Source organism: Podarcis vaucheri, assembly GCF_965113315.1.
Source record: "Podarcis vaucheri genome assembly, chromosome: 5".
Lineage (NCBI taxonomy): Eukaryota > Metazoa > Chordata > Lepidosauria > Squamata > Lacertidae > Podarcis > Podarcis vaucheri.
In genome coordinates this window covers 52,457,857-52,481,776 of record NC_138763.1, presented here as the reverse complement: position 1 = coordinate 52,481,776, position 23,920 = coordinate 52,457,857, and the positions used below count along the sequence as shown (strand labels likewise).

The window sequence follows — 23,920 nt, the reverse complement described above, 5'->3', positions numbered from 1 at the left end:
TGTATGCCAATAATACTTGTTGGCATCCGACTGTCTTGGGAGACAATGGAAGAGTGCAACTTCAGGGGGAAAGTGAAACCATTGGAGAGTTATAGTGTCTGCTGTGGCTGTAGAGACTGATATGGCAAAGATATTTTTTTGTTGCAGGTGGGGCAGATGAAGGCACCTGGTTTTTCTGCTACAGGTGCACCATGGTGTTTCTTCTCTCTGCGCTCCTCCCAGCAGTCAATCCTGCTCTGGTCATTGCTGTGGATACACGACCTGACTGTCTCCAGGCACTGCGGTCATCTGAAAGGGATTCCCATATGGCAGGGTTCATGTTGCCAGCTTTTATGTCACGTTTGCAGACATCTTTGTAATGCAGAGTTGGTCTGCCAACAGGCCTAGTGCCTGAAGCCATCTCCTCATACAGCACATCCTTGGGGACCCTGCCATCTTCCATTCTGTGTACATGGCCAAGTTAGTGTAGATGTCACTGAGTGAAGTGTGGACATGCTGGGAATGTGGGCTTCTGTCATGAGCTCACTGGCTAACTGCTTAGTGGAATCAGAGATGTAGAGAGCTTGCTGTACTTCCTAGTTTCCAAACCCCTCCTGCTGCCTATGGTGGCCATCAAAGGAATCTTTCTGTCTGTTTGGCTTTCTGCTCTAAGATACGAAGGGAGTGTCTCGTTCAAGGAGACATAGGAGGCTCTTCCAGGCTTTCAAGTGACAGCTGCCTGCTGTACTGTTTCTACCACTTCTGACTCCTGTCTCTGTTCAGGACTAGAGCATCTGATAGCTTGCTTCTGTTCTTCATCCACCATTATTTCCCCAGCCTTTTTCTTCTTTGTCTGGGGTGTGTCCTGTTTGGCACCACCATGAATCTGGATCCATGCTATCTGTATCTGCCTCCTGCCCAGAAGCCTCCTGGGGTGGCGATCTCTACCACTCCTTTTCATCTGACCAGTCCCTGACATCTTGGGAGAATACATCTGTGTTTGAGACTGTGTCCTGCCACGTGATGCCCAAAATCTTCCTGACACAGCACATATGCAAGGCATCGAGGTGATGCTTCTGGCAGGTGAGCCCATGGCTCACTTCCATAAAGCAATGTGCTCAAAACGGAAGCCTGGTAGACCTTCATCTTGGTATTGGCCATTAGCATCACATTCTCCCATACCGTTTTGGAGAGGTGAGCCATTGCTGTAGCTGCCTTGCCCAGCTTGCCCAGCTCAGTGTCAATGATTATGGTGGGACCCAAGTAGACAAACTGTCTACTACCTTAAGTGTTTGGTCACCATTGTTGATGTGTAGAGTGCTGGCGATGTAGGACCAACCCAGGATGTTGGTCTTCATCAGGCTGATGATGATGAGGATGAACTCCATGCAGGCGGGTAAAATGGCTGATGCATCTCTGTATGCCAGTAATACTACAGACATGAAAAATCACCTTCATATTGTTTACAGGGCCTTTCTTGGCAGGTACACCTGTATATAATTCTGTACTTGAACTGTACAAAGGTATTTCCAGGAGATGTTCAAAAAGGAAGTTTAGAATTCACTATGAAGGAAAAAAATGTGGAAGGAACCAAGTAAACAGTACAAAGAAGAAGAAAATCCCAGCATGTGTGCTTTTTGAAGTAAAATGCAGGTTTTTTAAAAAATTACAAAATGATTTTTTAAAAAAGGCCTGTGTTTGATTGATATACTGCTGGCTTTGGGAATTACAGCACGGTAAGCTGTGTGTGGGAGAGAGTGGGGGCAGTTAGAATTCTGGTTCAAGAAATGCATGTTGCCCACAGCACATGTTTCAGGCCTTTCCCTGGTAAGAGCTATGTTGAAGGATGGAGCTTACTATGTATTCCGGAAGATTGGGCAAACTCGTCACTTTTTTGAGTCTGCTATGCAAAATCCAATGCAGTGCTTACTTCATTGGTTGGTTGTCTTCTGTGAACTTTGGAGCAACTGTTTTAAACATTTTGGTGATCATGCCATCATCTTGCACCTGTTTCACTGTCTTATACCATCCTGCACTTTATCAAATATACAAGTCCTGAAGCTTCTCTGTGATTGAATTTGTCCCTGAAAACTGGAAACCTATACTGTACACAGCCTTGCTGCAGCCTGTGCCATCTCTGATTCTGTATTCATGTCAAGTTGCTTCTCAGTCTGACAGAGGGAACTAAATATATAAATATGTGTGTGTGTGTGTACACACCATTAAATCTTTTTCCATTTTGTTACTTGAAGCAGGTCCTGTGGCGTCTCTCACTTCTACTCTAGTATCTGTCACTTGGGGGAGTCCTGGCTTGCCAGCTCTGTTGTGCCTTGTCAGAAGACTGCAAGGTGGTGTCAATGACTGTGGATTAGCGACAGTGGAATTTTGCCTTCATTACTCAGAGGCTGCTAGTGTTGCTGTTTGCTGTGCAGTGTTGTTTTTTTCTTTATTTCTTCCTTTCTTTCCTGCCGCAGAAGGGGCAGAGTCCATTCCCTGAGAATGAGCTGCCATTAGGAAGAGTAAAGCAGACCGAAGGGGGGAGAGAGAGAGAGAGAGAGAGAGAGAGAGAGAGAGAGAGAGAGAGACGGCACCAAGCATTCCAATTACGTCAGATCTGGTGGGAAAATAATACAGAGTACTTTGGAATAGGCTGCCTTCTGGGCAATTGTTTCTTCATCTCTGCCAACTACTGCTGGAAAGATAGCACGAGAGTGTGTGTGTGTATGCGTTTATAAAGCACCTCAATTAATCTGTGCTGCCTCTGCTACAAAGACGGTGTCCTGGCCATGGTGAAAGAAAAAGGTAATCCAGCCTTGCATATGCTTCTAGGTTAGGATTGAATTGACTTGGCAAGTTACTGTGTCGGTCATGTTTGCTTTTTCGTGTTGCTTTTCCATGAAAAAAACTGATGTGCCTGATAGTTACTGCTCACGTTTTACTGCTCATTTATTTATTTATGTTAACTTCAATGATTTCTAATGAGTGATTTGATTTAAAGTTAGATCTGATGCATTAGATTCTCAAATTAAACGTCTGTAGCTTTGATCCATTTTTTTAAAAAAATAAATGTAGGCATGGGTTGTTTTTAGAATTGTACTTTGGTTGTTCTTAGCCCTGGCAAGTTCTGGAGTGTCTTTTAATGGACACCTTGGCATTATGCTTTGAAATGCCATTAAGTTGCATTTATGAAACCACACGCTTAAGTAGAATTGTCCCATCATTGAACTTCTCTAGAAAAATCAGTAGCAAAAGCTGGACCTCAGTTGCTTTAACAATCTCAGCCTAACCAGTATGTGTCAAGCTGCTTCTGGACAAGTGCTGCTAACAGATAGCTATTTGAGAGGAAATGGCTTGAGTCACCCACCCGTAGGCTTCTGTATATTAACAGCACAAACTTGTGGGTGGAGTGTGTTTGGATAAGCTGCTCCTTTTAGCAAAGATGCCTCTGTGCCTCTTCCTGAAATAATTTGCAGTAGGTTCAGATTTAACACACGGGCTGATGATTTAAGTGGGTTATTGCACATTAATTCATTTCTGGGGTTTTTTCTTCTTGCTGTACAGTTATGTACATCTTGCATAATCTAGCTGGATTCTGACACAAGGAAGAGATTTAAGTGTAATGATGTTTAATTTATTTATTATTTATTTATTGGATTCATAGCTCACCTTTCCTCCAAGGACCCCAGCGTAGCATACATGGTTCCCCCACTTCTCATTTAATCCCCACAACAAGCCTGTGAGCTGGGTTAGACTGAGAGGCAGTGACTGGCCCAAGGTCATCCAGTGATCTTCATGACCAAGCTCTCCTAGGGGCTAGTCCAACACTCTTAACCACTGCACCATTCTGGCTCCGTACTGGTTTAAGTAAGTTAGGCCTGCTTCTGATGGTGTGGTGTGAAATTATGCATTTTCGGGCATACTTCTGCTTTGTATTTTCTATGGAAAATAGATGTTTTAGGAAGCCAACCTGTCAGATGCCTGCCTGCCTGCCATGGAAAACCAAAATATTGGTTCTTTCCCGTGCTACATTGATAATGAATCTTGAGGTACAAGTGTGCAGTTCCATCCCTCCCCAAAACCCCCCAACAACAACCAGAAATAGCTTTTGGACATTAACATTTAATACAATGATAGTCAAAGTATTAGGAAAAATGATGTGGGGAAATCGCATTAATTGGGAAAGCCACCATGAAGCGATACAAGCGTCATTTCAACTAGAATATAAGTAGATCCAATGTAGTGCAATCTAGTTAATAGTAGCCCCCCCAAAAAAAAAACAACAACAACACACACACACAACAACATTCATTGTTACTTTCTGCCTTAGCCAGCTTTAATATGTACATAGGGAAATTTGGAAGCTGTGCTGCTGGAGTTCTGGTGACCTTAAAAGACACAGCTTTACAATGTTACTGATGCCATAGTTTTATTCCTTCACATGCACACCCTGTTCAGTCAGATATTTGTTGCTTTGGCCAAGTTTACTTGCCTATGCTATCCATTCTGCATTGTATCCAAGGGCACCCTGCCTCCTTCTATACGCAGGAGCAAGGGGGTGGGGATCAGCTTATGTGTTCTCATCAGTCTGTACCTGTCTTCCAAATAGCCACCTGTCAGTTGAGAATTAGGAGCCCCACTGAGGAATGCAACAGGGTGTTGGTGGGCATTCCAGCATGGTGATGTTTCCCCACTAAGTGGCAGGCCTCTGTTAGCAGCAAGTGCTTCTCTAGTGGAGGTCAGAAATGGGGTTATGTGGGTGATGAACAGACCTTCAGTAAGCAATAACCAGTTCACTTCAGTGGAGAGGTACTGAAAGAATACAGCATGTTCAAATCTGTAATCGGTAGTTTTTGAGAGGGTGACCAGTTTGTAACTCTCGTAATAAGGCTGTCAGGTGACCCCTTTTATGCTGTTGCTTGCCCCATACTTACTACAGCAATAATTTGGTTTTGTTTTTTACTTTTGATTTGTAAACCTAGTGTAACTATGCACTCTTCTGCCAATATTCCTCATTTCTGAAAGCAGGAGAAAACTGAGCAGAACCCCAGATGGTTGACCAAAGTGCACAGGATAGGTTCAGGATGATATTATTATATGTGAGAAAGAAGCTCCAGCTCCAGCTTCGGCAGAGTGCGTTTCCTTTGTATTGCTCTGATAGCTGTGATTTTCCACCGAGGCAAAATGATGTAATTAAGAGAATGGTGTTTGTACAATGCCGTATCGCCTGTAATTTCCTTAGCAACACACTGACTTTGTACACAAACTGGAATTTGACACAGCTAAATGGTACTTTGGCATCTGCAAATATGAGGAAATGTTGTCATTTTGCATGTCAGTGAGACCCTCTGAGTAAGAATCCAATCCTGTCAGCTGTTGTTATGATGCATAAGCAAACTTGCTCTAATAAAATTCTGTTGATTGAACCTGCTTGAAAAGGACTTTATTCTACATGTTATTGGAGCAAGAATTGTTTTCTTTATTATTATTATTATTATTATTATTATTATTATTATTATTATTATTATTATTATTTTGCAATACACAAAATAAATGTCATGGAACAAAAATAAAAAGTGAGAATGTAATAAAGGGGGAAAAGGAAAGAAAGGTATACTATATCACTAGAAGAATTAACAATTACAATATATATTTATCTAATATATAGATATTATTATCAAAGTACAGATATATTTATTTTAACATGCTATATTTTGTATAAACAGGTTCCAAATTTCAGTATACTTGCCCATGCAAAGTCTACGTCTATAAGCAATCCACTCATAAGTGGCAAAGGATTCTTAGGGGAAGCAATGTGCTTTAAATTTATTTTGTGTATGCATCACTAATTAGCTGCCCATGTAGAAGAAAACATTTCTGTTCCTGTTGAACAAAAGAAGCTTAATTTAAGATAAGCTTGTAAAGGTGCTGTTGTGGAGATCAAATGAAGTCAGAGCAGGTTGCTGGTCAAAACTGCTTTTGACAATTTTTCATTCTGATCTGCTGACCAGACATGAGATAATAGCAGCTAACTAGAAGAAGTATCTGTGCAGTTTCTGTTGCCCATCATCTTTTTGTAAGTATTTGAGTTGCTTTTGTGTAAATTGTGACTAATAAATAGTAATAATAATACTTGGTTTAAGTGTTCACCCTTCTCAGAATTCTCTACAAACTTTGGAGGTTACTTAGTTGAGAAACTGGGTGTGAACTTGGTTTTCTGAAGGCAGAAAGTTTGAAAAACACTGTACTATGCTAAATAAGTGGTGACGGCACTGCTTTTTCTTATACAAGGTCATTTCCCAGCTGCACCAGTTGTATCTGGGAAAGTCTGCCTGCTGTCCGCCACTTGAAGTGCTGATCTTAGCAAATGGATAATCCATCCGTGCTTGGATCATCAGCATTTTCTCACCCTGATTAGCTTGCTTACAGCAGAGATCTAAAAGAGAATGCAAAGTCAACATTGCTGCAGATGAAGAATAAAATCCCAGCCATTTTCCCTCTCTCCCTGAGTATATGATGGCATGACCAATAACTTTCAGGGTCAGTGTGTTTGCTTGGAATGCTGGTTTAGGATGTTCAATTAATGGTTTAAATTCAGACGGATTAAAAACAATACAGTTCACTTGAATTCAGATGGATTAAATGAGCAGTTGTCTTTTGCCAAGCTGCCTGAATGATGTTCTTTGGGGACAAATATGGAATGCTCAATACTTTCCTGGAAATAACATCAATCTGCAAGAGGGTGGAAGTGGATAGATAATATTTATAGTTCTATTTGAGTTTGTCTCTTAAAGAGAGGTTGGGGGGTTAGTTCTCTCTCATTTTGCAGACTGAGATGCATGAGTTGATTGAAAGCGCTTGCCACTTCAAAGGTTCCTGCGCTAGGGCATAATATACAGTACATTCTTCTTCAACTGCTAGTTTTCTGAAAGCATAGAAGAGCCTGACATGCAGCTGCTTCCACGAATATCATAAAACCTCCTTGCAGCACCATGTTTCCCTGAGTGTTCGATTTTCTTGCAAAACTGCAAGATGGGAGGAAAGTGTTTTTCTGCATTTCTGGATTTATTTAAAGCAGGACTATCAACCATAAGGCTCAGGTGCCCAGTATAACCTGGGCTTCATTCACACAGCTGTTTATACAACTTGCCTGCCATTTTTTGTGCATTATATTTTGTGCATTATATTTGACTTTCACACGATGTAAAAGTCAATTCCAGAAAATTCGTGGAATGGAATGGAATGGAATATTGTGCAAGATTAGTGTTCATTTCCATGTTATAAGGTTCCAGAGAAAATTTGTTTGCAGCCCCCTCAGCCTGAAAAATCACAGGAGGTTTGCACATTTTTTCCACCTTTTCCAGTTTCATGTTGCAGCTGCTGAGGTGACAAGCCATGAGGTGGAATGCTGAAAAGGTTAAGCCTGTAAGAATAGTGGAGTGAAGTGGGAGAAGGATGGCATAGAGGAATAACATACGTGAATGACATTTGCCGCAACATGGTGGTAAAGCAGTCAAGGTATGACTGGCGTGTGCAGTGTGAAAGAAACGTTAGAAAATGGGACAAAAGTGTGAACCTTATAATCAGTTAAACCAGTGCAATGAACCCCACTTGTGAATGCAACCCTACATACCCTCGTCATGCTCCATACAAATGACTGAAGAGTCTTCAGAGCTAGGAAAAAAATCCCCTAAGAGGGCAGTGAAGCAGTGGCTTGTCTTCTTGTGACTACCACTTGTAAACTCTGCTGGAAAATTGCAGCAGGTGGATGGGAGATTATTTTTTATCTGAGTAGATAAAAACAGTTATTTCTGAGATTTGTCCTGGAATATACAGTTTACATTTCCCCTTTTCATCTCTTTCTGCTCCTTTTTTAGTTAACAGCAATTTCATGTTTTCCTCTAGGCATGTGTTTCTTAACAGCATTGCGACACTGCAATCATTAAGAACAATTCTCTCTTGAGCGTGGAGACATGCTGATGTGTCACATACTATGTATAGCTTAGTAAGAGGAGCAGGAGTCCTGATAACTGTAGTATTGGAAAAAAATGGGATAGACAAAGTGAAGCAATAGAGGCCAGGAAATCTGTATTCTTTCTGTGACCAAGCTTCACATTGTGTGTAGATCAAAAGGAGTTTTGAAATATATATAAGATAGGATTAAGGAAGCCACACTTCCTAAAAAGAAACAGTAATTATGCACTGGGGGTTTTAGTGGTTGGAGGTAGAGATGGGAATTTGGAAACTGGAAACCGAAACATTCCAATGTGGGGAATTTTTGCATGAAAAATTGATGTAAATTTCTGGAAATTCTTAACAGTAAGTTGCACATTTTGAAACTGGACATTTCTGGACATTTCTGTTCTTCTTTTAAACATAAACCAGAGCTTTTTAAATTATAAGGTATGCTAGCTTTCTCATGTGAATGCAAATACTGTATTATAAAGTGTTAGTCATAAACGTATCAGTTTTCTGCTGTACCTATATAGATATGTTTGCTGTTCTTGTGAGCCCCTCTGAGCACAGTTTGGGAAATAAATTATTATTTTATTATTAGTTATTAAATTTGTTAGTTGCTTTATTTTTCCCAAGGCAACTCAAGCCAGCTTAAACAGCCAAGCAAATAATTCTGATGATAATGATGGATCTAGAACAGGGTTTCCCAAACTTGGGTCACCTACAACTCCTACAACTCCCATCATCCCTAGCTAGCAGGACCGATGGTCATGGATGATGGGAATTATAGTCCAAAAAACGGCTGGAAACCCAAGTTTAGGAAATCCTGATCTAGGTCCCATTGATTTTAATGGGATCTAATTGTAATTAACTTAGTTTGGGTCCAACCGTAGATTATACAAATGATGCATGATCAATCCTAGGTCTCTGACTATGCTACCACTCAGTGGATTTGTAACTGGCTGACTGACCGAAACCAAAGGGTGCTCATCAATGGTTCCTCTTCATCCTGGAGAAGAGTGACTAGTGGGGTGCCACAGGGTTCTGTCTTGGGCCCGGTCTCATTCAACATCTTTATCAACGACTTGGATGATGGACTCAAGGGCATCCTGATCAAATTTGCAGATGACACCAAACTGGGAGGGGTGGCTAACACCCCAGAGGACAGGATCACACTTCAAAACGACCTTGACAGATTAGAGAACTGGGCCAAAACAAACAAGATGAACTTTAACAGGGAGAAATGTAAAGTATTGCACTTGGGCAAAAAAATGAGAGGCACAAATACAAGATGGGTGACACCTGGCTTGAGAGCAGTACATGTGAAAAGGATCTAGGAGTCTTGGTTGACCACAAACTTGACATGAGCCAACAGTGTGACGCGGCAGCTAAAAAAGCCAATGCAATTCTGGGCTGCATCAATAGGAGTATAGCATCTAGATCATGGGAAGTAATAGTGCCACTGTATTCTGCTCTGGTCAGACCTCACCTGGAGTACTGTGTCCAGTTCTGGGCACCACAGTTCAAGAAGGACACTGACAAACTGGAACATGTCCAGAGGAGGCAACCAAAATGGTCAAAGGTCTGGAAACGATGCCTTATGAGGAACGGCTAAGGGAGCTGGGCATGTTTAGCCTGGAGAAGAGGAGGTTAAGGGGTGATATGATAGCCATGTTCAAATATATAAAAGGATGTCACATAGAGGAGGGAGAAAGGTTGTTTTCTGCTGCTCCAGAGAAGCGGACACGGAGCAATGGATCCAAACTACAAGAAAGAAGATTCCACCTAAACATTAGGAAGAACCTTCTGACAGTAAGAGCTGTTCGACAGTGGAATTTGCTGCCAAGGAGTGTGGTGGAGTCTCCTCCTTTGGAGGTCTTTAAGCAGAGGCTTGACAACCATATGTCAGGAGTGCTCTGATGGTGTTTCCTGCTTGGCAGGGGGTTGGACTCGATGGCCCTTGTGGTCTATTCCAACTCTATGATTCTATGATTCTATGATTCTTCTCTTTCTTCCACAAAGTCTATTTTTACAAAGTATGTGATGTCAGATGACATCACTTTGTTGTGAGTTTTTTCTTTTTGCTCAAATTTCTTGGTTGCTGTGTGTTTGGCAGTGAAGCTTACAGCTATATCACACATCTTGATGAAATGGATCTTCCTGATTATCTTTTTAGATAGTTGCTCTTACAGGGATAATGAGCAACTCTAAAACAGCTTGAACTTTCTCATGTGGGAATTATGAATTCCGTCACTCATTTTAATCTTTTTTTTTTTTTAATTAGCATAGGACATATGGACCATATCGTTTTGAGGAAGTTCTGTTTCTATTTGGCTGCTTCCATTCTCCCCAGTATGGAACTTCTAGGCACATAAACTGAACACTAAGCGCTTACCTGGCGCTTTCAGTGTAAAATTGACTCTCAGAGGTCAGTTTGACCTGCAGTGGATATGATATGTGTGAAGAAATTTTAAAAATGCATTGCAGAGCCAGTGAGGAAAGGGCAAATGAGAGTCAAGGACATCAAAGCACACTGAACATTCTTGCAAACAGTATGACAGAGACCAAGTATCTGACTGAAGGACTCCAGCTACTGGAAAGAAAACTGACTGTGTATCTCTAGAAACTTAATCACATATTACAACACTTCTGCAGAGAAGGTGCTGTGCAGGTGGTGGTGTGTGATGATCCTACGTACATGAAAAATGCTGTCTGTACCCACAGTGTTCATGTACATATGCAGTCAGTTTTCATGTACACATGCAGTAGTGTGTGTGGATGTAGAATTGTTTATGTTACAGTGTAGATGTATGTGATGGGTTAAATTATTATGCAGTGGTACCTTCGATGTAGAAATTCTGTATGTTATGAAGTAGCCTGACAGAAGCAAATTACCTTTGGAGTTCAAAGTGGTGGTAACTGGGGATCCATGTATGACTTACTCTGATAATGTGAGAGTAGAAGGCCATTCCATTTCCCCACTGTTTACTTAGCTGATAAGGTTAAGGTTAAAATGCAAATCTGATCATTCTACCTAGCAATTTTGTTCACTGAAAGTGAGTGGAAATGTGTAAGCAAAAGTGAGGAGCTGCTTTATTTAGAGAAGTTGATAGCATCTTTTGTTTCTGATGCAGAGTTTTTTGAACTTACGAATATCAATTTTGAAGGGAAAATGCACTTAATTCAAATAAGAAGAAGACAATTTTGCAACTAATGACACACATACTCCAGGTGCATCGTATCCAAGACTGGTCCAAATCCCACTCAGACTTCTCCATGAGAATAAAAATACAATAATAATAAAATAAATAACTCATTAACTGGCTGTCGGATGATCTCATAGAGGTGTGCTTTCCTGTCCTTATGGAAAAGTGTGCTTTTTATAGGTGAACATGATCAATTGCTAATTGCCATTTTATACCCTAGCATCTGAGCTTCTCTCCTGGAGGAATGACCTCATGGGGTGGTATTTCTAAGAATATGAAGACATTACAATTGTAATGCATGTAAAGCAGATTGGGTAGTATAAAGTGTGCAGACTCAGGGAACAGAAAAAAATGATGCATCTTATGAAATTCAGCTGGCTTCTAATAAGCATCTTACAAATTGCATCTGCTGCCTAAAATATGCTCAAAATGTTCTGCTTGCTTTGAAATTAAGGCTTCAAAGTTTCTTTCTTTCTAGAAGTAGCTTTGCTTATGTAAGTATAATATCCTCGGACAAATCATGGCTGTTAATATCTGTTCCAGAGCTGTGCTTCTAAATATAGAAGATCCCAAATTCAATCCCTGGCATCTGCAGGTAGGGCTAGGAGAGATTCCTGCTTGAAATCATGGAGAGCTGCTGCCTGTCTGGGTAGATAGTGCTGAACTAGGTGGATCAATAGTGTGACTTGGAATATGAATGCTTCCTATGTTCACCAAGCTGCTACAAGTAAATTTAGCCCATGCTTATTGTTCTGGGTAAAAAAGTGTGGTGGTGGTGTTTTGATGGTGATTCAGGATCTTTCTCAGAGTATGACTATGGAAGAGATTATACCATATGTATTTCTAATGAAACTATTAAAAGAAAAGAAAAAAACCCCATATACTCCCAGTTTGTTTCCTATTTCAGTGCTGTGCATCTCCTTTCTGCTGCATGCAAGGTCACCTCTGTTATTAGAGAGCTTTACCATGTAATGTATATTTCCAGTGGGGCAAAGGTTTATTTTAAAAAATAGCTTCTTCCCAAGAAGCTGAATTCAGTTGCTGAGCTTCAATTTCAGGACTATGGGGAGTGTGGCTGGCCATGTAATTGCGGCCATCAGATATATTGGTCAGGATGTGGCTATGAGATACGCATGAGGCACAAATAGCAGTAATGCTACAAATACCAAAACTATATTTTGCCTCTGGAATTTGTATTTCAATCAGTGCAGGAGCACTACTTCTCTGTGAGGGGTAATGTGGAGAGGGCATATGTGTACAGGGAAGACATAGAAGGATTGTATAGAGAAACTCGTGAAGAAAATGTGTAGTCCTCATGGTTACAAATAGGGAACGTACAAAATACGACAGTGGTATGCAAGAATGTCTGAGCAAAAAAATGGGATAGATACAGCTTTCAAGAATTATAATGGTGTGCTTACAAAGGAATTTTAATTACCTCTGAATAGGCAACTCATTTCACACACATACTCAGTTTTTCTATACACATATTTGTTTCTTCTGTTGAAGTGAAATATTAGTATATTCAGATGAATTGTTCACAATAAACCTGTGAACCAATGAGAAATATTTGAACGCCTCTGGAACCTCCCCTAACAGTTTTTTTTGTTTTTTTTAAATAATCTCTTATTTGGTTTCTAGGATTTCTGATCACCCTGACTCTCTGGAGGGGTTGGGCAGTGCAGGGCTAGGAAGTGAAGTGGAGAACTTTAGAATTGGAATCCCAAGCAATTTTCGTTCAATTTAGTATTGACTGTTGCTCATTGGAACTGGTAGGGCAGAAGGCAGAGAGCCCAACAGTAGGTGGAGCCAACAGACTGAATTTTGTCCCCATTCTCCTCTTCTGAGTTCTACAAGGGCAACACTCACTAAGGAGGAGAAAGCCAACAAGTAGTGCTACCTCTTGGACTGGTCATAAGTAAGAATGCAGGTAGCTGGCAGCTGGCTGAGGGCAGATTGAGGTTGTTGGGGCAGAATCCTATCCACCCAAATGGATCAGCGTTCTCTGGTTAAGTTATTTTGTCATTGTCTGGATTCCAAGAGTTGTCTTCTTAATGATACCTTGTTGGTGCGGATTGGATAATAGGTTTTTTTGAACCTTTTAGTGTAAGCAAAAGAATGACACTTGCTGCTTATGTGTGAGTCATCACTTGCACAGTTCCATTTGTCCTTGTGTCATAATTTCTACTTGGCCAGAAAGTTAAATAAAAAATAAGGCACATTTAATATTTTTGTAAAAAAATTGCCCTACTTTTTCAGCTTTTGTGTGTTCTGCATCTAAGCCAGGCACCCCCAATCTGCAGCCCTCCAGATGTTTTGGCCTACAACTCCCATGATCCCTAGCTAACAGGACCAGTGGTCAGGGATGATGGGAATTGTAGTCCAAAGCATCTGGAGGGTCAAAGCTTGGGGATGCCTGATCTAAGCTTTTTAAGATGTTTGACTTGCCTTTAATTTTTGTGGAACAGTGTCCCTTGTTTTAGAATATAGGGGTGGGTAGGGTTTTTACTGTTTTTCTGTTCTACTGATTTGTTATTTGTTATTTGTTTTTTGGGGGGGTCGGTTACACAGATTCTGCAGGATTTTATAGAGTTTCAGAGATCTACAAACTTACAAAAGATTATAGTGCGACAAAATAAATGTGTGTTGCAACATAAGTGGCAGTGACTTCATCACAATTTTTTTCATATGACTTAAATACTGTTATTCATCTCCATCCATAGTAAGACTTCTCCCTTGTTACACTTTGTTGCATCCATATAAATTTTCCATTGGCATACAAAGAAGCTATGTCACCAACCTGTAATTAGTGTCTTCCACACAGGACAATACCAGTAGGTGGCTCTTTGTAGGACTGTCAATCAAGGCTTTATTGTAAACAGTTCAAATTACACCAGCAACAGATAATACAGGCAGCTGATGAAATGTTGAAGATGCAGGTTCAGAAAGTCTGTATAGTCTTTGATTAATCAGGTTTGAGACTTTGTTTATATGTCAGTATCACTTGACAGACAACTTAAAAGGCTTTTGTAGCACCTCACTTATAACTTTGGATTTTGAGAAGTCAGTACAGAAGCTGGAAGAGAAAATAGCAGAGAACATTAGTTTTCAGCTGGCAAGCTGTGGCCTACAACCTCAGGTGGGTCACACCACCAGTTCCAGGATGGTCTTTTGTAGATAGGGAGAGAGTGAGAGAGGAGGAGACAGAAGTGTACAGTGACAGTGCAAATGAGAAAAGTAAGTGTGAGTGAGTGTATAATAGAATCTTGGAGAAGACTTCAGCTGAGGGATTGCTAAACAGGAAGAGTGTTAGCATTAAGGTGTCAGGACTTCTGCAGTAATATATCCACAACACCAAGAGTAGGATGAAAGCAGTTTACAACTAACCACTAACTAATACAGTTTTTCGGACTCAACAAGCTGCCTCATAGCACCTGTGTTTTCATGTTAACTGGGCCTGCAATGATGCTATTGCTAGTTTTATTTTGTAAGTGAATACCCAGTGCCTGGGGTGGTCTTCATCCACCCCCTTTCATAAGTACTGTGTTACCTCAGTTGCCAGTTAATGCAGTGGTCTTTTTTGGGAAAGCTAATAACCCCAGTCTTGTAGTCCGAAAATAGAACTTCATTACTTAAAGATTAGGGAGGGTTCACCGAAGGCTGTGTGCTGCTGGGGTCTTATTTAGACATAATTGCTAATTAAAACATTAGTCGGCATTCCCTTCAGTGTTTTGTGCACTCATATGGATTAAATAACAGGGCACTGTAAATAGAAAGCAAGAAACCTATCAGAAGTGTGGTGGGTGGCGGGGGTTAAGGAAAAAGCATTTTGTCTTCCTAGCTGTTTTGTTGCCATAAAATATTTTAAATGTGAAGTTTGGTACTATGGAATTACATTAATGTACATCACACCTTTCAACTGTAAATAGAATAGATGTTTACACTCCTATAAACTAAGCAAATCTACAAAAAGGGAAGGAGGGAGAATTCAAAGGTTGAAACATATGAATGTAAGCAAAGTGACAGTCTTTTTATGTTCCATTAATTCCAATAGACTAAGTTAAGGACATGTCTTCCTATATCCTCTCCTTACTCATGATCAAGAAATTGGCTGCATTCCATTTTAGCCCATAATATGTCATGTAGTCAAATGAATGTCTATAGATTCCTCAGGTAGGACAACTGAATTGAAACCTTTATTTGTTTCTATTGAATAAAACTATTTCTGTGCCACCATATCATTAAATATGAGAGCGATTTACAATGTTAAAACATAAAAACCATTTAAAAGTGTGGGTGACTGACTATTCATCAGCTGCAGGGCTCTGTCGACATGAAGAAGTCTTCAGGAGATGCCTGAAAGTTAAAAGTGAGGATCTCTGCTGGGAAAGTGTTCCACAGCATGGGGACCAGCATCACTAAGTAACCATCTTCTAGTTGAGGCTGGTCTGGCTTATATACCTCTGTAAAATATTTAAAATGAGCAACTACTCCAAATTGGGGGTTGGGATTCTCTGCATCCCTAATATTACAGTGAACATTTATACTTTAGCATGCTAGCAATATTGACTGACATGACTTCCTCAGAATTATTTGGTTAAAGAGCTGTTGAGTTTAGATGGATTCAGAAATGAATGTTAGCCTGACACAGTTCTTTTCTTATTATCCCTGCCCCTGCTTCCGGCATTTTCTTACTTTGTATGAAGTGTACATCACATTGCAAATGGCCTATGAAGCCTGTTTTTATGTGATCCCCTCTTTCAGATTCTGAAGAGGTTACATCCCAGGAGTGTTTGAACACATGCTTTTTAATGAAAGTGTAGATTGACTGTCAGGCTATTGAAGCAGAATGCAATTCACAGGAATCTAAAATATTTGGCTATGGGTGGAAAGCCTACAGGTGTGGCAGGGGTATCACTTAAGCCCAGTGGATCTGGCAAATCACTACCAGTGGAGCTCTTATTACAAGTGTGAGATCCTTTAGTGCAAGCTATGGTTTGCCATTGCTTGTGTTTTCCTTAACTGCTTTCCCCATTGCTCCCTAGTGAGTGTCATACTTTTTTTTTAATGCATCTTTTTGGTTAAAGCTCTGTGAGAAGCTGGACAAATCTGAAAGAAAGTCTTGTGTATATAATTTCTCATTATTTTTACAGTGGCACATCCTCAGGAGCCTCACCATTCCACAGAGAAGCCAGTCATCCACTGCCATAAATGTGGGGAGCCATGCAAAGGAGAAGTGCTTCGTGTCCAGGCCAGGCATTTTCACATCAAATGCTTTACCTGCAAAGGTACCGTGACGCTCCTTTTTCTTACAAGCTTATGAACTGGCCCCATCAAATTGTTCACTTATCCTTTTTCACCCAAAAAACATTGTAATGTATTATTTGCTCTGGCTACCGACTATGCGTGTGCAGATGGGATCTAGATCCAATGAAGAAGAATCTCAGAATCTCAGAACTATCTCCAAAGTGTAATGAAAAAAGAGCACCATTTAAATGTACAGGCAAGTGAGTGGTATGGAGTGGGTGGTAGACTGTCTAAGGTGATTTAGCTAGTTAAAAATCCCTTCAGCTGATTACTGAGTGGTCTTGACCCTGGGCTTATTCACACTTACCTTTTGCCCCGCTCTTGTGTGTGATGCGCTTGGGTAACTGACATAGAAGAGAACAGATTGACTAGACCTGAGCATCTGTGTGGGAACAGTATTGCAAGGGAGTGTACATTCTTCAAAGAATTTTACAAAGAAAACTATTACAAAACAGTAGGGTGGCTTGGGAAAAGGGAAGCAGGTATGTTTCATAAAGCAGTCCTGCACAGACACCCATGCCTGATCTATCTTTAAAAAAAAGTTTATCTCACCACCCCCGCCCAACAGAAAATCTGTTCCTCCTCTTCCACCCTCCCTACTCCAGTCTATTACACATGGATGGGATGTTGCCCTTGCATGAGCATAGCACAATAAAATGTGCTTGTGGCATGCTTTCAGTGTTCATTGAGAAGAGTTCAGTGTTTCCATCCCTGAAATCATATGATTATGGTTTGAGATGTAGGATGGTTTTTCTGCCCTGACTATAGCTTACATCTCGAGAATTGTTTAGACTGTGATCTCTCAGATATGACAATTTTCATCAGAACCATCAGCTGGGAGACTTCCATCTGCTGTGACAGTGACATACAGAAACTCGCTGCACATATACGCTCTCACTCTCCCACTTCAGGCATCATGATCAAACTGCAGCTTGGCCATTGGGAATGTGCTGCGGGCACACATGCTCTGCTCTACCCTTTCGTAAGCTGACCCTTTCCTCCACTCTTCTGGTTTGCAATAACCATAATTTGTTCTGACATTCAGATTGTACCCATAGTTTGTCCAACCAGCAGTAGTTTGCCTCCAAACAAGAATAAGATAATTTGAAATGGTAGTTTCTGGTTCTGGTTTAGAACAAACTATGAGCCACGATTAACTACTAGTTTCCTTCACACAGTTAAAGGGGTAACTTTAGTGAGGACGAGTGCCCTCATGCTAGATGGCCAGTGTCTGCCACAGGAAGCCTGCTCTTCTCTCCCATCATCTCATGGAAAGTATAATGCTTAAAGAAAGCTGCAGAGAGCAGTTTGCAGAGCAATAGTTACCATGAATGAGGATGTGCCCCCCCATATTAACTTAATATATAAATGTGTTTTAATTTGCATGCTGAAGGCAGCTACAAAATCAACTTGGTGCAAAGCAGTTACTCTTAAGACAATGAACATGAATATATTTCTTTATAAAATTTGCAGTTCCTTGAGAAGTATATCAGTCAGCCTTTGTCCAAATTGCAAAGCAGAACACACCTCCAACTCTTCTTTTGATTTTTGATTTTTCTGTGCTGCCTCTTGCATAAATCAATGGGATGAAAGTGGCTTGTCCCTTCAGTCTCATTAGGTGTCTTTCTTTTGTTTGAATGCCACTTTAAATTTGTCATTCACCAAGGTGATAGCAAGCCTGGAGAATATTTTTCAAGATCCTCCTGAAATGCTTAGAAGTTGACTTTCCCCCAGTTAAAGTGGAAATATTTTGCTTAAGAAAAAAGCCTGTGGAGGTGGTGGTGATGTCATTTATCCAATATAGTGTCTAAGCTCCACTCTCTCTCTCACCTAGGATTGTTTTGTTCTCCCATTGCAGACTATTTAATCTTGACTATTTAGTCTAGATGCTTGCTTTCTAGGGTAGCTAGGCTAACGTTCTATCTCAGTGATCATAAGTACTAGGTGCACTTTTAAACCTAGTATATAGTACAAGATTCTGTCACATCATCTGCTAGAAACCCAAATGCTCAATGTCAGGACATTCTCTTTTTTGTGAGGGGGGGGTCTTGAAAATGCCATGATTCTCTAATTATAAGACAGTTCTTACATGCATATACACAGCTATTATAAAGGCTGCAGTGAGCACTGCTTCCCCTTGCATCTGGTCCCCTGGGTGGATAGATCAGACACTTCTGTTGATGAAGCTTGTGATATTACTGGCAGTCAGGCATTGGTCAACAGCACTTTGTCAGGCAGCCAAGCAGTACCTTCAGGGGCTATATAATATTAATTTTGCAAGGAACACTATAAATAACTACTTTGCTTAAAGTGATTTTAGTTGAGTAATGTGGACAAACCCTAATAGACAAAAATACAGTACAAAAATAATATAATCATGAGGATGAAATGGACTACATAGAATAGAGTTAATAGATCTTATGCATGTTTACTCAGAAGTAAGTTCCCTTGTGTTCAATGGAGATTACACCAGGTGCACAAGATTATGGCCTTACAGTCTTATCCATGTTTCCTCCTAAGTATATCAGTGTTTTAAATAAAATAAAAAGAAGTAAGTCCTGCTTATTTTTAATAGGGTGTATTCTTAGGTGTGTATTAGAATGTAGTCAAATTATTATTATTATTTCATTTTATATACATTATAACAATTATAACAACAGATGAAAATTAAAAGATCGAAAACAAAGCTATTAAATAAGAACATAGAAGGAACCTGCATTTGACTTTGCTTTGAGGGGTGTTCATGTTACCACCTCAGTGGAAGTGTGGCAGGGGATACAGGATCACACAGGCAAGCCCATCCATGCCAATGTCTATATGTTAAAACTATATCAGAAGGAGTTCTAGTCATATAACAATGTATGTGCCCACATAGAGATTCTCTTTGCAATGAAGAACCATGGCCCCAATCCGCACTACTCCTTTGCTAGGGCTCTTTGTGTATACATTAGACTGTTTTGTGGGTTTGTTTGTTTGGCTTTTTGTTTTTTGTTTTTTTAAAAAAAGTTACTAGGGTTCCTTCTTATGCAGTTTGAATACATGATATCAGAAGATCATGGTGTCAGTTGTCTATGTGACTCTCTGCAGCCTTCTTTTAATATGCGGAAGGGGTTATGTGAACTACGTTTGGATAACTGTTCTGCCTTCAATTCCTGTTTGTATGTCCCTGAACTGTTGCATTGTATTACCTTCTCACTGGATTAGCCCTTACTTGGAGTGTCACATGTTCAAAGATTCTGGTGGCTGAGAAGTATGCTTCCCCTCACAATTTCTTTCTCTCTCCATCTCTACCTGATATAGTCTTTACCAGCTTTGCTAGCGGTGTACAAATAAAATTATTTATGTATATATTTCTTTTAGAGTTCCTGTTACAGGATTTCATACCTGCTGGCATCACTGACTGCCCCTGATGTAGTTTAATAGAATATATTCTCTTTCCAACTTGGTGGATAACTTGTTTTGCCATGGATGGCTGTTAATGAAGATGTTTAAAAGCTGCTGACAGATTAATAATTTGCAATACGAGCAGTCCATGGAGAAGGGTGAATAACCTCTCCAAGGGTAAAAGAAATTTAGATGTGGCTCTGCATTATAATGTTAAGAATAGATGATGTTACTTTTGCCAAATGAATGTTGTGCTTGTAGCTTTTTATTTTTTAAAAAAACTACAGGTTGATACCGCTGTGAGTGAAGCATTCACCTAAACTGAGTATTTGATTAGAAAGCTGTTCCACTACTGACAGACTGCTCTGATAGTTTGCCAGACATGAGATTGACGCTACACTTGTCAGAATTAATCAGACTGACACCCTGATCCTAAACACATTAGTTAGAACAAAGCCAAGTCTCTCTAAAAATCAGTAGGATGTACTTCTATGTAACACGTTCAGCATTAAGGATTTTCAATACATGCTGAAATTTCAACAGGACAGATACATTTATTGTGTGATAAGTGATGTATTCCAAACTATTTCCCCATCTCCAAATTTATACAGGAAACTGCTCTGCAGTTTTTCATTTGGGGAAAGATGCATTTTTTTTTTTTACATGAGCATATTCTGTTGCTCCCAAAGAAGAGTTTGCAGCCACTCTGCTCTTTGCTTGGCTTTCTTTTTACCCCTGCACTATTCTGAATTAAGTCGAGGTTTGACTTACCCTGCCTTCTGAATTGGAGCTTGTGGTTAAGCTTTCTTCTCACTAGCTGCGAGCTGTAGCAGAGGTTTGTGTCAGCAAAACTCTCAAACCTGTTCTCAGGTGTGCTGAGATCGTCAGAGGTGTAATAGCATCCAGGCTGTAAAAATCAATCTTGCTATCTTTTAAAGTATTAATTTAAAATTATATCATTTCCTGAGACTGTTCTTTGAAGAAAATTATGTGACTTGACCGAAGGTCTCAAAATGAGATGAACAAAATACAGTGTGTGGGGTGGGTAAAAAACGTTTTATTCGCAGAGGCTTGGAGAGAATCTTTGAGGTTTTTAAAATGTCATTTATTTACAGTGCTTTCTTTCCTGCAATTTCTTTTCTGTTGTTTACTTTATTGCAGTGCTTCCCCCCCCTCAAACTGCCTACTTCATCCATACAGTAGTTGAGATTGAGTCTAATGGTTTTCTAGAAGTGACAGTATGTCTTTCTCCTCTGTGTTAAAGATAAATAAATCAGCAAATCCTCTTGAGACTCCCAACAATAACATTCCAGTATTATTATAACCCCTGAGCCTAGAAGTAGCCCTGAACTATTCTGTACCAGTTGAAAGCGGTCTGCATCCATTGTGTTTTTATGCCAGTGCTCTATGATCAGAGACACTACAGCTATTTCTAGCTCTTGCTGAATGCTGATAAAGAACCAGCTAGCTAGAAATAGTGGTGCTTATCCTTAGGGAAGTGAACTCTTCATGATGATATGCAAAGAATCTCAGTCATTCAGCTATTGACCACAAGCTATACTTAAAGAGGGGGTAGTTAACAACTTTGTTTTAAAGTAGCAGTTTTTGAGGTTGCATAATAACGACGACTACGTCCTACTTGGGGAGTGTTATTCAAAATGTGCATAAGTTTATTTTCAAAATACTAAACTCTTAACAAGTTTGCTATATACAAACTTCATTTATTAGATTGTCTGCAAAATATTAATGTTTATCTTATTTGCGTTTCTGGGTATTTCCAAAGGATGTGGCTCTTCTTCAGTATATATCTAGGAGATGTGCTCTCTATTTCAAAGTCCCTAAGATCAGTAGCCAGAGTTGGAGGAGCTTCTGACAAATCAATGGTTCTATTGCCCTGACAAAGCAGAAGTCTAGACTTGGAGTATTTTTTCCACGTCTGCCAATCCAGCAGTGTGTGGGGTGGGTTCCTGCCAGCCAAAAGGGTTAACATTGCACACCCATTCCCCATTCTGCACATGAAGAAGACTCTGTAGCCTGAGAAATCACAATTGACACTATCTCTCGCTTGTCCAGTTTCCCAGCTCTGGGGCTCCTGCTTCAAACAGTGGAATCTTCCAACAGTCTTCTTTGTGAAACAAAAACAGTCGAATCTGATCACAAGCCATTAAATGGTCACAAATGGCAATCAAATTAGCACTTCCAAATAAGAACTATGAGAAGCTGTAGAAGACCTTCTTGAAGACTAAAGTATGTCTTCTTTGCAGGCTAATTACCGTAATTGCCTTTTGTTTGGAAATGAACATAAATTAAAGACAAAATACAGAATGGTAGGACAAACTTATTGTCTATCACCTTCTGAGTTGTGTAGCACCTCCATAATTAATTTAGTTCTTCTCCTCATGGAGGCCATTAAGAACTGGCTGCCCCATGAATAAGCAAAGCAACAGCAGCCAGGAAGCCAAACTGCATAATCACAATTTTGACTTACTGCTGCTTCACCAGCTGGGACACCTCAGTCAGTGGATGCCAGGACAATGGTAGTCACCTGTCTTTGGTTGCTCCTCTCCACTCTGTTGGGAGCAGAGTTATGCATGTCATGCCCTGTGCCCCCTAAGCTAGCCTCCTGCGCTCAGTGCAGTGACTATCATGTCACCAATTACAAAGTAAAGATTCAACTTCCAGTCCAGCCAGCTTCTGTAGATGGACTAGGAGGGTGCCATTTTGTCTTTTGCCTCTGGCAGCAAAATGTTTTGGACTGGCCTTGGAAGGCACTAGTGAGATTACCGTATTTTTCGCCCTATAGGACGCACTTTTCCCCCTCGAAAAATGAAGGGGAAATCTGGGTGCGTCCTATGGGGCGAATGCAGGCTTTCGCTGAAGCTTGAAGAGCGAGAGGGGTCGGTGCGCACCGACCCCTCTCGCTCTCCAGCCTTCAGGAAGACATCCGCAGCCTAGGCAGCCCTGCGGGAGGTCCCGCAGGGATGTCTAGGCTGTGGATAGCAGCCTGCTTCCCGGAGCATCGGGCGCCCTGAAAGCAGAGCGCCAGGCGCTTTGGGAACACATCCGCAGCCTAGGCAGCTCTGCGGGAGGTCCCGCAGGGATGTCTAGGCTGCGGATAGCAGCCTGCCCCCCGGCGGGCGGGGCGCCCTGAAGCAGAGCGCCCCTCACGCCGGGCAGACATCGGCCAGCCCCACAAGCTCGGGGGACAGCAGGGAGGCGCAGCGCCGCCATCCCGCTGTTCCTCGACCTGGTTCGGTTTCCCCGACCTGCTTTTGGGGGGGAAATAAAGAAAATTTTTCCCCCTTTATTTCCCCCCCAAAAAACTAGGTGCGTCCTATGGGACGGAGCGTCCTATGGGACGAAAAATACGGTAACTGTCAGCATCACTACTTCTTTATATAGGCCATATGCCGTTTCTACTATTTTAATGTTGTTCTTATCAGTTGTATGTAAGCCACTCTGGACTTTTTGTCTTCTGAAGAGGGAGGCAAAAAGGCTTTCAGTAAATAACAATGAGGGCATTTCTCAGTACTATAAACATGCTTGGAAGCCTGCAACATCTTCACTTTAGGATCTGGGATTTCTTAAACCCTTAACTTCAATCTAGAGTTACTTTGTAAAAAATTGACTTTGAACTGGATCAGCTGTACTTCATGAAAGAAGAAAAACTGGAATCCATGTTAAGCAGACTCCTTAGCGACCATCTGGAATGTGGCTGGACTGTTAGATCTTTTGACCTTTGCTCTGTCAGCCAGCTTTATCCAATAACTCAAGTAGAGAAAACAACGTGGAAAATTGAGTTGGGTGCTGCAGTGGGGATGTCAGATAAAAGGAACAGATCATTCTGTCTTACAATATCTTATGAATATAATGTGAATTATAGTGTATCAAGTATATAATATAACTAACAATTTATTTTTTAGTCCCATCTGCTGTTCTTTGAAGAAATTAAGGTGGCTTGGCTGATAGCCTCCATGAGATGAACAAAATTTGCAGCATGTGTGAGACAAAAATTTATAAGTTCTCAGGCTATAAGAATCTTCTTCAAATTAAACCTTATTTTATTCCTGTAAGCTTTAAGGCTGACAAGT

General features: G+C 40.7%; 1 protein-coding gene across 35 annotated transcripts in view; it reads left to right on the top strand.

Moving 5' to 3' along the window:
- The window catches only part of ABLIM1 (actin binding LIM protein 1), a 219,979-nt gene that overhangs the window by 82,824 nt on the left and 113,235 nt on the right, over positions 1-23,920 (top strand). For 34 of the 35 annotated variants that reach the window (XM_082222587.1, XM_082222596.1, XM_082222612.1 and 31 more), the window contains one exon: positions 16,292-16,426. In XM_082222587.1, coding sequence (XP_082078713.1) covers positions 16,292-16,426 — 135 coding nt within the window. Of the gene's footprint in view, positions 1-2,372; positions 2,782-16,291; positions 16,427-23,920 lie in introns of those variants that run through there. The other variant, XM_082222589.1, reaches the window with a different exon arrangement.